Source organism: Rhinolophus hipposideros (genome assembly GCF_964194185.1).
Source record: "Rhinolophus hipposideros genome assembly, chromosome: 7".
NCBI classification, from domain to species: Eukaryota; Metazoa; Chordata; class Mammalia; order Chiroptera; family Rhinolophidae; genus Rhinolophus; species Rhinolophus hipposideros.
This window is the reverse complement of record NC_138053.1, coordinates 58,004,621-58,022,393: the sequence shown is the minus strand read 5'-3', so window position 1 is coordinate 58,022,393 and position 17,773 is coordinate 58,004,621. Positions and strand designations below refer to the sequence as shown.

General features: G+C 37.6%; 2 protein-coding genes across 11 annotated transcripts in view; one reads left to right on the top strand and one right to left on the bottom strand.

The window, feature by feature from the left end:
• MAST4 (microtubule associated serine/threonine kinase family member 4) overlaps nt 1-17,773 on the top strand; it is a gene marked incomplete at its 5' end in the record, with an annotated part of 545,031 nt that overhangs the window by 50,309 nt on the left and 476,949 nt on the right. The gene's annotated exons all lie outside the window — the stretch shown is intronic.
• The window catches only part of LOC308499948 (uncharacterized protein), a 57,172-nt gene that overhangs the window by 20,641 nt on the left and 18,758 nt on the right, over nt 1-17,773 (bottom strand). Inside the window, exons 3-5 of one of the 4 annotated variants that reach the window (XM_081053925.1) lie at nt 10,969-11,035; nt 8,111-8,381; nt 6,788-7,542 (exon numbers count right to left, since the gene is read on the bottom strand). In XM_081053925.1, the coding sequence (XP_080910051.1) occupies nt 7,533-7,542; nt 8,111-8,381; nt 10,969-11,035 (348 nt within the window). In that variant the 3' untranslated portion in view covers nt 6,788-7,532. Of the gene's footprint in view, nt 1-1,902; nt 2,004-6,787; nt 7,543-8,110; nt 8,382-10,968; nt 11,036-17,773 lie in introns of those variants that run through there. The other 3 variants (XR_013993659.1, XR_013993660.1, XR_013993658.1) reach the window with 3 other exon arrangements.

Sequence of the window (17,773 nt, the reverse complement as noted above, 5' to 3'; positions counted from 1 at the left end):
TCATAAAATTTATCAAAATTCTTTTTTTCTTTTTTTTGATGATTGATTCAATTCTAACTTTTTTGATGGTTGACTCACTTCTAATTTACTTTTCTGATGGTTGATTTACTTCTAAATATACTAATGATAGTACTAATAATGATTGTTACCATTGATGAGTTAATTGGACAAATTTCAGATGTATTAGATGACAGTGGATAAAAAAGTAGATTACATTTATTCAAGACAAGGCAGGTCTTCACAGGACTGTTTAAAAAAAACCCATGTATGATCGTCCTGGATATAATTTTTTAAAACCTCATGTAATGTATTCTATTTTACAAATTGCATTTACGGTATTGCATTATCTATGGCTGTGTAGCAAATGCCCCCAAAATTAGTGACTTAAAACAGCAAACATTTATTATCTCCTAATTTCTGGTGATCAGGAATCTGGGTATGGCTTAGCTAGGTGCCTTGGCCTCTGTGTTTCTCATGATGACTGCAAAGTGTCAGCCAGGCCTGCAGTCTCACCTTCATCCTCAGCTGGGAGAGAAGCCTCATGCTAGCTTAGTCATGACTTGTTGGCAGGATTCAGTTTCTCACTGGCTGTTGGCCAGAGAACTCCCTCACTTCCTTGCTACATCGATCTTCACAGGGTGAGCAGAACGAAAACCACAATCTTTTCATAACCTGATCTTGGAAATAAATGATATCTGTACCTTGTCTTGTTCTGTTCATTAGAAGCAAGTCATGAGGTCCAGCCTGCATTAAGGGGGCTGGGGGGAGGGTGGGGATTAAAGAAGGGCATGGATCTGAGGAAGTGGTGATTGTTGGGCTATTTTATCAGTTGCCTACCACAGATATATTGGATCCCACACCCTATAAAATTCCTGTTTTTCAGGTTAGGAAGTGAGGGATTAGAGAGGTTAAATTATTTGTTTCAAGGGCAGGATGCCAGCATATAATCTAATTGGTTCTTCAGCTTGAAATCTTGTCCATCCCAGAAGACAATTTGAAACAGTGAGGTCAAAGCAAATGGTAGGATGTAAACTTCATGATGGAGGTACTCATTGTACCGTATTGCCTTCTACAGTGCCAGAAATGTAATCAGTATTCCAAAAATACTTGCATTGATGAGTGTTTAAAAGACAATGATAGTATGACTTTCTTAGCTATTTCTATTCCTCTAATTTTCTTTGTGTTTAGTTCCTTAACTACAGAGATATACTACTATAGATCAAATACATTTAATATTTTTCAAGCTTCTTAAAACTGGTTGCTCTCCATTGCCTGAGTCTGAAGACTAAAGTAATTAACTAATTTGTTGACAAAGCAGTGACAGTTAGAATTTTGTTTTTATTTCACAATAAGTATAAAGAGCAATTGATAAATATCCATATATATCCATTTATCTTTCTAAATATTCATGTTGCCTAAGAAATAGAATTCAATCTTTAATGCAAGGTGAGAGATAATAACATAGTTTTCCTATTTTTTTGACAGATGATTCTTTGGTTATTCTTTGGTCAGAGTAGGTCTTAAGAGTCTAGTTGCCTTAGTGTTTTTCTTTTTCTTTTTTAATAATATGAATGGCTTTTGGGATTTGGGTACAAGCTAATATTACCTTTAATTTTCTTTAGGTTTTTTTTTTATTTAAGAAAAAGAGAGAGTTTGTTCTTTTTTAGGCAAGTACTCCCATTGCTTGCTTCTCTGCTCTAAATACCAGCCTGAACATTGAATGATGTGATTTTGAGCTTTTCTTTGTTAATGTGGGCCCTTTGAGAGGGCATATGGCTCTGTTCTTCTGCATGTCTTTAGGGAACGGTTCATGTAGTCATCTATGGTTGTTCAAAGGGGCAGAGAGGGACTAGATCCATAACAGATTTTCAGTAGTTCATTCTTGTCATCAACTTCACTCACCTACTTGTAGTCGTAAGTGTCACCAGTTGGTATAAGGACGTAGCAGTTGTCATTAACAGCACTATGTTGTTCTCATCGCCAGGCATGTAGTGCACATTCATCTAAGGCAAAGAACATGTTACTGCTTATTTTCACTGAACCCATATAATTTCCCCCTGTTTGCTTTTGTTCTTTTCCAACATAGAGGTGGCAGTTGTGGGAACTTGCACGGTCCTCAGTATTTGTTACTTCTCTGTTCTCACTTTTGTTACCCTAGTGGCCACAGCATCTCTGTTGGCCTCCAGTCTTTTATTACCTGTTTGATTGTAACTGCTAGGCTAATACTCTGCCAATGCCAGCATGATACTCCCCATTGAAAGTGTAGAGGTTTTCTTTTGACCATGGCATCAAATGTAAAAGCTTTCTTTTTGCATTCAAGGCTCTCCCTTATCTGACCCTTCATAATCTGTGGCCAGGCTGCCCAGCTGGCTCTCTTCAGCAGCATGTGTCTTTTCTGCATAGGCCAGGCTTATTTGCGTCTCCTTCCTTGGCATATGGAATCCTCTCATTGTGGAATCCCAATCTGGACTCTTCTCCAGTCTTAATGTAATTCATCTACCGAAGACCAGCACAAGTCTCATTTTGTCTGCATAATTTTCTCTGATAGCTGAGGTCTTGCATTTTCTCTTTCAACATGGATTCCTTTCCTGTTGGGTGCTTGTAATCTATTCCGTGACTTTTGTGTATTTTTCTCTAGATAATGTCAGTTGTTTCCCAGATATATAATAAGTTCCATGAAATTGTAAGTTTTCCAAATAAAATTGTTGGTGTTAAATTGTAAGTTCCATAATGGAGGACCATGTCTATTCCTTTTTTCCTCCATAGAGCCTGACATTGTGCTGAAGCACGTAAACATCCCAGATTCCATTGATTAATTCAACACACATATATTGAATACTTTGTTTTATGAGCCCCTAGACATTCGGCCTCCATTGATGAATGAATAAGTAAAATCCCTGTTCTCATGGGGCTTGCAGGCTGGTGAAGGAGGCAAACATTAAATAAATAATGTGATAACTGCTATGAAGGAAATAGTGTGCTGTGATAAAGAAGAATTTAGATGGGACAGTCAGGGGAGACCTCTCTGGGAGATCATGTTTAATAAAGCACTGATGCTAAAGGTTTGTGTCTGAAACATAGAAAGAAGCATGGGCTAATTCTCCATTAGGCATGTTGAAGGGAGAGTGGTATCCATCACACATCCTATGCCCTTGATCTTTCTTAGAAGACAGCCAGAAGTGGTTTGGTTCTGAAGGACTGTGGTTGCTATGGAGTAGATGAATGTCTCCAGGAGTTTCATGAAGGACCTGGGGACGCAGATGGAAGGGAGCTTGAGGATGATGAGTACCACCTTGCAAGTGTTAATTCTGAGAAGCGATGAAGAGGTGAGGAAAAGGTTCATACGGGCAGGGTAGATAGGAAAAAGTTGAAGGTTTAACAGTTTCTGAAGTCTTTTGTTTGAGTAAAATTAACTATCAAAGATGGAAATAAGGTTTAGAGGAAAGAACAATTTAAACACTATATCAACATACCATTTTAATAGAACATATGAAAAATTTTTCACTCGGTTGGAGGCTTCATTCTGAATTATATTCAGATTATTTTTTTTTAGCAGGAAACAAGATTCAGTTGAGGGATGAGAGAATCACACAACATTAAGTGTGGAAATTCTGGGTTGCTGGGATGTGCTGTCTCTTGATTATAGGATGGTTAGTGGCCAGGTAAATACATCATGATTTTCGTGTGTTTTTTTTTTAAAGGAATTTCTAAACAAACTCAGTTCTGTCAATTTACTTACATTGAAATTACGGATTTTGATGAAAACCTGTAGAACTGGTTCCAATTATATTTGTTTAAATATTAATAATAATAGCTAATATTTATTGAGTGCTTGACTAAATGCCAGGCATTGAGCTCAATGCTTTATATGAATTACTTGATTTAACCTTTACCACTAACACAAAACTGTGAGGTAGACACTGATTCTAGCCTATTAAATCAGGTCAGACATGTTGCATTGCAATTGGAGTCTTAGAATTTTGGTATTAAATGCCTCAATACTGTCTTTAGGGTATAATGCTTTTGTTAGAAGATTGCTACATTAAAAAAAATATTTTAAACTTAGAATGTGGAACTTTTCACAGAAGAACAGGCTTAAGCATTTTGTAGCTGAGGAAGCTGAAGGTCAGTCACATGAGTAAATCACTTGTATGTAGCTAGGTTGTAGCAGAGCTGGAACCAGCCCAGGTACTCAGTTCTTAGTCAGTAATAAAAGAAGGCAAAGAACCCATTTTAGAAACTGGAAATTACTAGAAAGAGCAGTAATCTGGATGTCAAGAGATTTCAGTTCTAAGAGTAAATGTGCCAAAGACCAATAATCTTGATGTTGAGACAACTTTTTGTCCCAAGTTTCTTTTTTCAGGAAACCAATCTCAGGGTGGGTCCAGCCTGCCTTGCCACAAAGACTCACACCTAAGGTGCTCTGAGGAGAGAATACAAAGGAAGCACTCTGAGTAGTTTCTCAAGTTTACACCCCAGTTTGGGAAATCACTTCGTGATTACTTGCTACTTCGTCATGTGTCATAACGCTATGTCAAGTGCTTGTGTGTTAACATTTGCAGTGTGGAAATTCACTCATTAATAAATAGGTCCAACCCAGCTGAAGCATGATAATGCCTATTTTCAGTGTAAAGAATGGCATGATTCAGAATTTTCACTGTGTTAAAAAAAAAAAAAGAAAGAAAAAAGAAATTCACAAACCGTTAACAATAAGTTCCCCCTCACCGTTTATTTTTGAACTTGGAAAATATTTGTTGAAAATTTCAGCCCTTGGAAATTTAATGACTTTGAAAGTTCAGCAGAGGTTTATGAAAGTTGGGAATGGCATTTTGAAGTAGATGAACCAAGAACCTGGTGATGAAGAAAGGGGTACACATGACTTAGCAGAAGAGGCAAGAAAGGCAGGCTTGCTGGAGGGAGCCCCCCATGGGCCAAGGTCTGGAGGTGGGAACTTCAGAGGGGCTGTGTGAGGGTAGAGACCTTTCTTCTTTGTCTTTGCCTGAATAATGGGCCACTGCATATTAGATATTGCTCAGGGGTTTTTGTTTTGTTTTTTTAGTAACTCTGAAATGTGAATACTGTCTCTATATAATCTCTATATAATCTATATTTCATAAGATTTGTCTTCTCTAGCATATTTATCTCAAAAATTGCCTGTTTACTTGCTGATGAGGTTGGGAATGTTGTTAAATCCTGTACCATTAAATTCCACATTTAACCCTTTTTCATTTATTCAGTAATTGAAATAATTTCCCTGGGTATGTTGACTGTTTCAAACAGTGGAAAATAAGCTTGTGTGTATCACCCATCAGTCACAGGGTTATCTGGTTCTTTGTAATTGGGGAAGAGGGAGCCTTGAGGAATATTGATGAGAAGACAATGTGGGTGGGACTCGAGATTCCATTAAAGAAACTCTGATAACCTCACTTGATTAGGTTCACTGGCTTTTCCATGTAATAGAGAGACAATTCTAAGACAGACTGCTTTATTGGCTGAAAGAATGCTTTTTGCATTGCAAACTCATCTCCTGGATCATGTGACTTGACTTTATGAAAAACGAATACCTCCCAATTTTAAAGTGCTCTGAAATGTTAGGCTCACCTATATTTTAAAAATTTCTAAGTGAAATTCTTTCTTTCTCTACTGCTTTGGAAAGGAAAAATGCCTTTGTTTATAGCCATGAGACATAATTCTTGGAAATATAGCGCATATAAGTTCAAAAACCGGTTTCATTTTTCCCAAGCAAAATTGTGATTTGAAAGCCTACTTGTCTTATTTTGCTTAGTAGTATCCAATATCTCTTTTTAAACATATGTATTTATTTTTGCAGTTGTAGAGTATTATTTACCATATTTTTGAGAAGTTCAGCATAGGTAAGAAACTTAAAAGAAAAATGCTTGTTCCAGAGGCTTTATAAATTAGTCCTACTTCATACACCAATCGCTTATCAGCTACATAAAGCTGATCTGTCTTTGCCTTCTATTAACGACAACAACCATTCACTGTTGTCTGGGTATTTGGATGTCTAACCTCAATCAATAGTCTATCTAATTTACTGGGTAACAAGCATAGATAAAAATTATCATTGTTTTAACAGAGGACACTGTCTTATCACCAGGGAGAATATCTTCAGCATCTCTAATAGGTTAGCAGTCTGCAACCTGGTCACAATTGGACAATGCCAGAGACCCCTTAACATTCTAATTGTATCCTCATAAAATAAATATAGTGCTACCCTAATATTGCTTGGAGAAGAAATTGCACTTTCTGTATTAATGTGCTGATATTCCATTTACCCCCTTAATTCAGTAGCAATGTTTTTCTTCAGCATTTTACACCAAAGTGAAATCAGTATTTGTAATATAATTCCCTATATACATTTCCAGTTAATTGAATTTTGTAAATGTATGGTCCTGAATGAAAGATGCATGTGTGGGTACTATCAGCAAGGGAAGTTTAATTTCCATTCAGCTTGAGTTCTATTTCTTTCTATATGCTTTCTTCCTATTTTGCTGCCTGTCATTTTCCTTGTTAACTATGAAGATGACTGAAAAATGTGCCTTGGTTACTGATGGGCATGAAGTTCTTCAGTTCTACTCCAATGTGATAAAGCATAGGAACAGTTAAAAAAATGGAACCCACCCACATAGGAGATGGCAAAATAGAAAATAAAGGAGGGAGGTAAAAAATTGAAAGATACTTTCGTAAAATCCTCTACAGTGCTCTTACATATGGGGAAAGATGTTTGTGTTAAACTATACAAGGAATGACTGTATACAAATTTATTGTCTGCATGTGAACATTTATTTTATAGATACTAGTAAGTTTTAGATCATCAGTTTGCATTTTCTAGTGCCAGGTGCTGCTGGTGGCGCTGCCACATTAGAACCAGCTGACCGCCTGTGAAGAGAAGCATTAATTGAAATATGTATAGTGTATAAAGAGAGCTGAGGAACAGGAATAAATACAAGCTACATTATTCTGCTTTTTATATTTGCATCATGAAAATACCTAGATTAAGTTGTTGGTTTTTTGGCATAATTGTGAACATACCATCTTGATTCTCTAGCTAAACATTTTAGGTTGGCCGATCTGGACTAACAACAAATGCAGTTCCATTCTAGAGAAAACAAAATGTCACAAAGTCTGGCCTATTTATTTCTAACCAAGTTTTAGGTAAGTGTAACTGTTAATTGTAGAATGGTTATGGGTTTGCCCCCCTTTCCTTTCAAATCAATATCAACTTAAGTCTAAGCAAGTGGAACTGTCAAGGTGACAACTGGCATATAGTCTTTCAGGAAAACACTACTGAGAAGAGAAACGGTAACTGATATTTTTAAACTGAACGTGTAGAAAAGTGGTATTTTATAAAGAAGCATTATGAGGCTGCCAGGGTATGGTGGGAAAAGGCCTGGTATCCGAGTCCAGACATTGGGTCTTCTCTGGGTCATTCACTCAGTGACATTTGCATGCCCCTTAGGTATCAGACACTGGACTCTGGTTCACAAGGCAGCAGTAAAGAAATTTTATCTTCAGAGTATCCTGCAAGGTAGGTGGAAAAGCAATTACTGTCTGGTATGTGGTAAGTAGCGGGACTTGAACTTGGGTCACCTGATTTCTAATCTGTTATCACTGATATACCACATTGCCATATAGTGTCCACCTGATCAGGATGCTATAACTTAATCATACAATGTATATGCAAACAAATGCTAAAGTGCTTTTCATATGAAAGGTGGCCTTGATATACAGGATTGAAAGATTTCTAGGCCAAATGGTGACCAAAACAACCCTTTGTTCCTTTAAAGATTCTATTTATAGTCAAGTAGCTTTGTGTGTACTCTGTAAGTCATAACTTAAATTTTGATGCATTTTCCTATGATATTGGTAATAGTGAATGCCATCATGTATTCATTGACTCATGCATTTGGTCATTCAGCAAACACTGGTCGATAGTTTCTCATGTATCTCATCGACTCTAGGGATGCAAAGAGGTAGAAAGCATAGGCTTCATGAATGGCTTGTAGCCAAATAAGAGAACAACAGCTACTTAAAGAGATCATTATAATGCTGTGTAGAGCCTGCTGTGGTAAAGCTGGGACTGACATACCTTCTCAGAGAGGAGGAGACATTGGTTCTGGGTCTTCTAGAATCAATAGACACTGATAGTAGACACTGTGCTGGGTAGGACAGTGGTGGGAGGACTTCCTTGACAGGTGGCAGAGTGTTTGTGAAGACGGAGACATGTGGTTCAGCCCTGTGCATTGCTCGGGGCTGGGGCATCACGGGGGGAACGCGATGCAGAGGAGCAGTAGCCTCTCTATTCTCCACAGCCAGAGGGTTATGGGATTGTGAAGGTCCAGCCTCACAGCATCTCCAGCCTGACAATGACCAGGATTTATTTAAAGAACATCTGTGAGTGCTCAGTAAAACTTTTATCATGTTGTCTGTAGTAAGTCGAAATTGGTGATAAAGACAATGAGGCTATTGATTTGCTGGCTGGGGTGTAGGAAACGTCTTCATGATACAAATCAATGGGTTTTTTTGCAAGCGCTGGGAGGGATTTTAGTTTTTGAGATTCAACGATTTTTTGATGGTAGCAAATATTTTGGAAACATAATTTATATACAAATAATCATTTGGTTAATTGCCAAGATAAAAGGAGTACAATTAAAGTCTATAATTAATATTTTTCATTAGTGGTGCTTGGATTTCCCAGCCCCCTATGATTTTCTAAACTTGTATTTAATAGAAGGATGTGTCATCTTAAAGGTTGAATTTCTCTTCGCCCCAGACAACAGTCTCTCAACACTGTTGCCTTGCTAAAATATGAAAAATAATGTATTGGTAGTTTGCTTTTATTGTTATAAATATGCCAAGTTAATAAGTTTAGGGAAAGCACTATCAAAAGCTGTTGTTTTTTCCATCTCCTAGTCTCACTGATATCTGTGAGGGTTCAATTTGGCGTCAAAAAATACAACCTACATACAGTGGTTTTAACCTATTGAGGTACTATTTTTCTCGCTGAAGGAAAAAGTGAGGTAGGCAGTGCATAGCTGATGTCGTAGCTCCAGAGTTGGTGTTCCCTTGGAATCCAGACCTTACTCTCCTTATCGTCAGCTGTCCTTGCGGTGTGCCTGTCTCCTTGTGCTCTTATGATGCTGTTCTGATTCTAGTATTGCGTCTCCATTCCAGATAGGACAGAGGCGATAGGTAAAACACATGCTCCTACTGTCTGCCTCACTAGAACTCCACCTAACCACCATCTTATTCACATCACTGGCCAGAACTGTCGTGTGGCCGTCCCTAATAGCAAAGACATCCAGAGAATATAGGTTTCTTTCTTTCTTTGTTTTCTTTAGCTGGGCATATTGCCATTCTGAAATAAATCTGGACTCTTCTAGTGAAAGAGAAGAAGGAGAAAAGGGTATTTGGTAGGCAACAATAATGGTGTCACTGTGTTCAATGTAAAGTCGTCAAATATGCCTGTTCAGAGCCTGAATCTTTCATGCATTTGTTGCTTCACCTTGGGGATGGAATTAATATTCCTTCCAGCAAGAGGATGAACGGAAAAAGAAAATACAAATAAAGCCAAAGTGGACACCTGTATTTGCCCTAAATAAATTGGGAAATAAAATAGGCTACACAAAGGGTTTCTTAATATTTTTAACTGAAGGGTGTACTCTCAAATATTTCACAAGATGGAATTCAAAGAGTGCTGGTCAATTTTAGGTCCACCTAAGTTTTTATATTGAAAGAAACAGAAGGATGTAAGAATTTTCCCCATCATAAGCTTGTTTTTCCCCCTAAAATATACTTTTTGGATGCTAACCAAACCAAAAGGAAGCCATGCATTATAGGCGATGTTTTTTTCAGTGGTGGTGGTAATCAAAACAGGTCTGCCGTATATTGTACCCAATATTCAGGGTACTATTTAACCCTTCACAAAATTTTTAAAGAGCACCTAACACGTACCAGGCACTATTCTAGGCTTCAGAGATAGAGCAGCGAAGAAAACAGATAAAAACTCTGTCCTCATAGAACTTGCAATCTAGTGTTAAGTGAGCTCTTCATAATTTAATAACTGAGGTTGTGAAAAAAACATTCTTTGGACTATTACTGCCCTTCCATTTTGCTTTTCTATCATTGAAACTTTTGTTGGCTGTACGTGAGACATAATGGCTAATGAATTCAGCTATAGTTTTCAATTTCAGACAGGCAAAACACAGGCAATCAAAAGTTGTGAGCAGAAAGACTTCCTTAGAGTCTGTCAAATGATTTCATTTTAAGCTCTTCATTTCACATTTCCATCATGTAAATTACCTTAATTACAGAATCCTTTTCTTTCCTAATTAAATATTGTAATACTGTCAAAGATTTTAGTTCTTTAGGCATTTCTTAATGTGTTCAAGAGCACTTAATAGTCTGAACTTAGGGCATGTAAACAGCTTATTTTGAAATTAAAGGGACAGTGTATTTTAAAAGAGCGATAGTTGAGTAATTAGAATGCTGAGCATACTGAATGCCTTTTATTGCTTCCATCTGTTTAAAGACAATGAAAAGAAGAAATTGGAACACATTCTTTTAGGAGACTGTAGATTGTTAGCTACAGATTGTACTTTTTAAAAAGAAACATTTAGGTGATCTCATAAAGATATTTATTTAGTTATGCTACTTATTTAGGTTTCGTGGAAGATTAAACTCGTTTGAAAAAATAGTTAACTTAAACATATTGATAATTTTGATCGTTTATTGCTGAACCTTCTGTATTGTGTACTTATGTTGTATACTACTTTCGATGTTGTACGTTTTTCAGTATTTAACATGTCTTAAATCCTAAGGAAGATACACCTTTTTTAAGAATGCTTTTCATCTGTTCACATAAGGCAGACAGATACAAATTAATCAGTTAACTTGGTTCTTCATTATTCCTTCCTCCCTTTCTTTAACAGTTATCTGAGTACCTACCACAGGCCAGGCCCTGATTTCTCAGCAGTGAACAAAACGTAAATCTTGCTTTCATGGAGCTGGGAATCTAGAAGGGGGAGACAGTTAAACAAAATTAATGAAACACGTAATTAATGCCAATTGGTGATAACTACCATGGAGAAACATAGAACAGGGTAAGGGGGATAAAAACTGATGGAACAAGTTACTATTTTTTTTTGTTGGTCACTTATGTAAAATCTCCTTGAGAAGGTGACATTTGAATAAAGGCCTAAAGGAAGTGGGGAGGGAGTCACATGGCTACTAGGGGATAGCATGGGAGCAGAATATGCAAGGTCCTGAAATGAGCATGTCTGACTTACTTGTTCAAGGAACAGCAAGGAGGCCACTATGGATGGAGTACAGTGAGCAAGTAACAGGAGAGGAGATGAGTTCAGAGTGGTAATGGGGAAGATCATATAGGGCCCTATGGACCATTTTAAAGACTTTCCTTTTCATCCAATTTGAGAAGAAAGGCCAATAGAAAGTTTTGAACAAAGGAGTGATTCTTAAGTCTTAAAGCTAAAGTCATGCTGGCTACTGTGTTAACATATTTTGAGAAATCAATGTTGAAATAGGAAGAGACCAGTTGGAAAGTTATTGCAGTAATACAGGTGAGGGAGGATGGTCCTTTGCCAAGCTAGTGACGGAAGCAAAGGTGGTGAGAGGTGGTTGTATCCTGGGTACATTTTGAAGGTTGATCCAAGTTTTTGCTGATGGACTGGATGTAGGTATAAAGGGAAAAGGAGACATGAGGATGACGTCTAAGTTTCTGGTCCAAGAAATGAGATAGAATTGCTATTTACCATGATGTGGAAGATTGCTAAAGAAGGTGATAAAAATCAAGAGTTTGGTTTTGGACATATTAACTTTGATATGCTTCTGAAACAGTCCAGGGTGGATATCTAATAGGCAGTGGGATATAAGAATTCGAAGTTAAGGGGAGAGATCAGTGCTGGCAAAACTAATTTGAGAGTCATTAGCATATATAGAAAACACTTAAAAACATGGGACTGGATGAGGTCATGAAGGCATGAGTGTAGATAAGGGAGAGAAGCACAAGGAAAGACAAGATTTGTCCAAAAAGCAAGGGAAAAAAGAAAACAAACAAACTCACAAGGAATTCAGAAAATGAGCAAAAACTTTAAAATAACTGTTAGTATGCTCAAGGAATTAAAAGATGAGATTTAGAATTTTGTCATAAAACTGGAAATTACAAAAACAAGTGGAAATGTTATAAGCAGACAATAAAATAATCAAAATGAAGAACTTAATGGATGGGTTTCGTGGAAGATTAAACTCATTTGAAAAATTACTTAACTTAAATATATTCTTACCATACAATTCAGCAATTTTAGTCCTTGGTATTTATTTAAAGAAGTTGAAAACTTATGTCCACACAAAAAGCTTTATATGGATGTTTATAACAGCTTTATTCATAATTGCCAAAAGTTGGAAGCAACCAAGATTTCCTTTAGTAGGTGAACGGATAAATAAACTGTGGTCCATCCAGACAGTGGACTATTATTCAATGCTAAAACTAAGTGAGCTATCAAGCCATGAAAAGACAGAGGAAAAAGTTGTATATTATATGATTTCAACTATAGGACATTCTGGAAAAAACAAAACTATGGAGACAATAAAAAGATTGGTGGTTATCGGGGATAGTCGGGAAGGAGGGATGAATTGGCAGAGCCCAGAGGATTTTTATGGCAGTGAAAATACTCTGTATGATATTAGAATGATAGATACATGTCATAATACATTTGTCTAAATGCATAGACTATATAACACCCAGTGTGAATGATATGTAAGGTTTACTGAGTATAACAAATGGACCACTCCGAGAGGGGATGTTGATAATGGGGGAGGTTGTGCATGTATGAGGGTAGAGAGTATTTGGGAAATCTCTGTACCTTCCTCTCATTTTTGCTGTCAACCTAAAAGTACTCTAAAAAAAATAGAGGTAGGGCCAGCTCCACGCATTTTTTTTTAAAAGTTAGTTAACTGAAAGCTAAGTCATGAAAATCTGCATACTGAAAGAGAGAAAAGAACTGAAGAGCTCTATGGGGTATGGTAGAGAGGTCTAACATACATGCAACTGGAGTCCAAAAGAAGAAAAAAGGGAGAACAGAACAGAGCAATATTTGAAGAGATCTTGGCTGAGAAGTTTTCAAAATGAATAAGAGAAATGGGAAAAGAATTGGATGTGGTATATAGAGAGAATTCTTTTGAGGAGTTTTGTGTAAAGAGGAGCAGAGAAATGAGTTGATGGCTAATGAGACATGGGGACAAGCAACTTTTTTATTTTGTTTCTTTTTAGATATTAGAGCATGTTTACATACTGATAGAATCATCCAGGAGTGAGAGTGTTGGTATAAAAGAATGGGAAAATTGCTTGTGCTGTGTTCTTCAGTAAGTTACATTGGCTGGCATCCAGTGGAGAGAATAATACCAACATTTCTGTTTAACTGCCCTCAAGTCCATATTTGGCTTCAAGTTATATAATTAGGAAAGTAGATCTTCTACAAGAATATTATTTCTTAGAAATCAGAGAAGTATTTTAAATTGTGTAATTCTTGTTATCATTGATTTGCTCCAATATTAATAATATATTTAAGCAAAATCCTTCTCATAGCTCACTCTGGTGATCCACCTGACTCCCACTCCCAAAGTCCTACTATATATGGAGACACCTACTTGAGCCCCTGGGGATGTCCATTAGTGGCAATATTTGAACTATAGAATCATTAAGAGAGCTGACTTGGGAGACATACTGCTGAGGTTTGAATCACATTTTCTCCACTTACTAGATATAGAAAATTGGGCAAATTATTTAAGCTGTTGGAGCCTCAGTTTCCTCATTGGTTAAAGGTGGTGGGATGGTTTGTTAGTATTTGCGCTACGGGGTTAATATGAGCATTGAATGAGTTAGTACATACACATTCCTAGAACAGTGCCTAGCACACAGGAAATACTCTACAGATGTTTTTTGCTACTATCTGTGGTTCTGAGAAAACCTATTGGAAGTGGAAGATTAGTTCTCATATGAGTAATATGTTACAGCCTCCTGGGGACTCTTAAAAAAACAAACATACTTCAATTCTAATTTGTAGCCAGAGTTGCACTGGCCCTAGAGGGTGGTTAATTCAGTCATTCAGCATTCTCTACCCTCAAGAAGCTTTGTACTAGGCTTCAGTTTGTCAAGACCATGTTAACAAATATGCTTCAGGTTGAACCTTTAAAAATTGGCTCATATTTTTATTCTGGATGACTTCGAATTGTCTGTGATGCTAATGGTGTTTATCTCTACAGATCTCTAATCAGCTAGAAAAAGTATGTATCAGTCGTGTTTCCCATGTCATATCTGGTAATCTATATTTTGCTATATGATTCTCTTGTATGCAACTTCGTAGTCTGGGAGAAATCACACAAATCACAACAAATGAATTGTGCAGCATGCTAAAAATCAAATGGAATATTCATTCCTGCACATTTGCTTTTTTATGTGACTTAAAATGTACAGCATTTGCGACAGTTGTTACCACATTGATTCCATTATGGCAAGGAAAGCTAATTTAGTAGAGAGATTGGCTGGAGTGTCTCATCTAATAGAAATAAACACGAAACCACTTTAGTGTCTCTTCTTTTCAAGAACTGCCATTTTTCCATAAAATTTACAAGCCCACAGATTGATAGAGAAGCCCCTATAACTTATGTGGCTGTGACTCTATAATTTTAAGTATTATTTCCCCATAAGCTAGCAGTATGGAGAAATGTGAGGCCATTTTAAAAATCATACCATGCAAATGAAATTTAGGAATCAACTTTTGGCATCGTTAGTTAAGGAGCCAGATGAGTGAACATTTACAATGTAGTGCAGCAAGCGCTGGGATAAAAACAAATTCACCAGGGTCTTGTGGAGTGGAGGGTGCAGGACAGGGAATGAGGCAGAGTCTACCCTGAGGGCTGCAGGATGAGGAGGATTTGCCAGATGTCAAAGGGGAAGAGAGAGGGGAAGATGTCAAAGGGGAAGAGAGAGGGGAGAGCATTATGGTTTGGCTAAGGGGAGGAGCATATGCTGGAGGTTATCCAACAGTGCGTCCCCATGGGAAGTTTGACCATAACCTGTTGATGCCCATCATGTGTAATTAATAAGAGCATCCCTGAACTGATTTGACAATATTATGTATACTATCCTTCCCATGGTTAAGATTTATACAAAGGAATGATACAAGAAAATCTATAGGAGTTTGATTCCTTTGTTGCTCTTCTTTCAGATGTCTTATCACTTATCCCTAGCTCATTATTCCATTTAGAAATGGTGGGTTGTTCTAATTGTACTACTGTAATATTGCTGTCAATGTCTTGTTCCTTGGAAGGAAAACTTTCCTGTTTGTTTTTAATTCTTTTTCATGAAACCAGTCCTATTTTAGGACATCTGATGATCTTATCACGTTGCTGTTGACCCTTGTCCCCTCTTTTTTTCTCTCATCTTATATGGCCTGCAATATACTCCCAAATGCTGCTGGCAGCATTATCCATGCAATGAGCTCCGGTTAGCAGCCCCACATTTATGGTTTAGCTCAAATTTTCTCCTAATTATTCTCTGTCCTTGTTGATGCTGAGTTCCCACTCTACCACTCATCACTGGAATGAATTTTATTCTCTTCTTCATTTTACTGCCCACAGACTGAAATCTTGAAAACACTACCTGTTTGCTTGATACTTCTGCTCTGTGGAATGGGGTTGTTCCTAATAATAACATGTCCAACAAATGATCATTGAATTTTTGTTCTCCAGAAAATGGAGATTGAATTTCGTATTCACATTGTCAAAATGCAATTCATTTGCACCTATTCGTCTTAATTTGAAAATGATAAGGGCCAGCTCCACTATTTATCAACAGTGAGACTAGCTTTTAAAACCATTTCATTTTGGAGTTTGCTTTAACAGTTGATGACTTAATTTTTTCACACGTATTGAACTTTAGATTGCTTAATTTATTGAATCACACTCCCTACTCATTCTATATTAAGGAAAATCTTCCACTTGAATTTCAATGAGGAGAAAGTGATTCTATGGGATTAGTGAGTTGGGCCCTAGTTTTGCATCAAATGCCAGACCACTCAGAGTGCAAAGTTGTGCTAATTTGGAACAATTTTATTTTGTATTGATCACAATTTGAGATGCAAAGAAAGAACTAGAGGTATAATTTTATTGTTAGCTTTATATTCTGTAATTAGACATCAGTATCCATGGGCAGGAAGCTTAATGTCGCTAACTCTAAATTTCAAGTGCTTTTTTTATATAGTTTCTATCCTGAGAAAGTCTCCTTTACAGCCCTTTTGAATATTAGCATCACCTCTGCCTAATTACTTTGACATTTTAGTTCTCTTGCTTGTAGCAAGTATGCGGGATCTTTGAAACACAATCTCTAAGCTTTTCTCCCTCAATTTTGGAATGGCTTTGAAAGATGGCTTTTCTGCTTAGGTTGGTAATTTGTACCCAGTTAAGAAAGGACTGAAGTTGGTTGTGGGAGATACTGGGGGAGAGGCCCTAGGGAGAACTAAGCAGCTTTACAACTTGTCCCAGGTAGGTCCCCCAGAGGGACAGTTTCCTTCTTTATAAAATGGGGCAGTAATAGTACACATCCCACAGGTGTTTGTGAAGTCTAAATGGTAATTCATGTAAAATGCTTAGAAGAGTGCCTGGCTTATAGGAAGTGCAGAAATGTTGTTATTGGTTTGATATAATTTGGTTTAAGAGAATCCTCAGGACTTCAGACTTACTATCACAAGAACACTGTCCATGGTTGTAAAACATGGTTTTTTTAATATTTAGAGGTAGTGGAAAAAAGATGCTGGGGCTAAGAGCGAACATAGCCTTGACGGAATTCAATTTCCAGCTGCTGGTTGCTCAGAGACTGAGAACAGTGGACATTAGCAGAGCTATTGTGGCAGAGAGGGGCAGAAGCCAGAGGGAGAGAAATCTGAAAGCTACCCTAGACTTGCTGAGGAAAGAAAAGGAGGGGAGTGTCCAAAGCTCTAAGAATAAGAGCTTAGAGGACACAGTGAGAATGCCACATCCATAGTACAAGTTCCTTGCCTTAAATCTCAGTGTAGTGCCTGCATACCAGTTCAGTTGGAGGGAAGTTGTAGACCTAGCATGAGAGAATTTTCTCTCATCCAGCATCTATCACATCTCACGCTTTGTTTTCAGAGAAGCTAGTAGTTTTAAAGAGATACAAGGGTGGTCTCAGTCTCTAGCTGATTTGCTCTGGAGCTGGGATACTGCCTGTATACTTGCAATCTAGAAGTGTGCTACAGCTTCTCTAGAATGGGTGCTACTGGTGGGAAGAGAGGGTGCACCAACTTCTTTCTTTCTTTCTTTTTTTCTTTTTTATAAATGAGATCAGTTGTTAAAGTGAAAGCTTTCAGTTTGCACATAGTTCTTTGGTATTTTGTAAGACCGCATGGATAAAGCAGGCTGGGGCTGCTTGGGGTGAGACCAGAGTTGGGTATGGCAGCTGTGGAAGGGAGCTCGTAAGATCACATACAAAAGATTGTGGAGTGTTGTAGTTTGGAGATTCTCTCCCCTGGACTCAGCAGTGGTGGGGGTGGTAGGGAGCAAAGGTCAGGAAAGCAGGAGAGAGCCAAGGCTGGAAGCTCCCTAGGCTGGGAAAGCTGACAAGTGAGGAGAGGATGGACTTGAAGCTACTGGCTGAAGAGTGTTGGAAATGATTCTCCACAGTGCCCAGGCTGGAGGAAAGGGCCTGGAGGGCTCT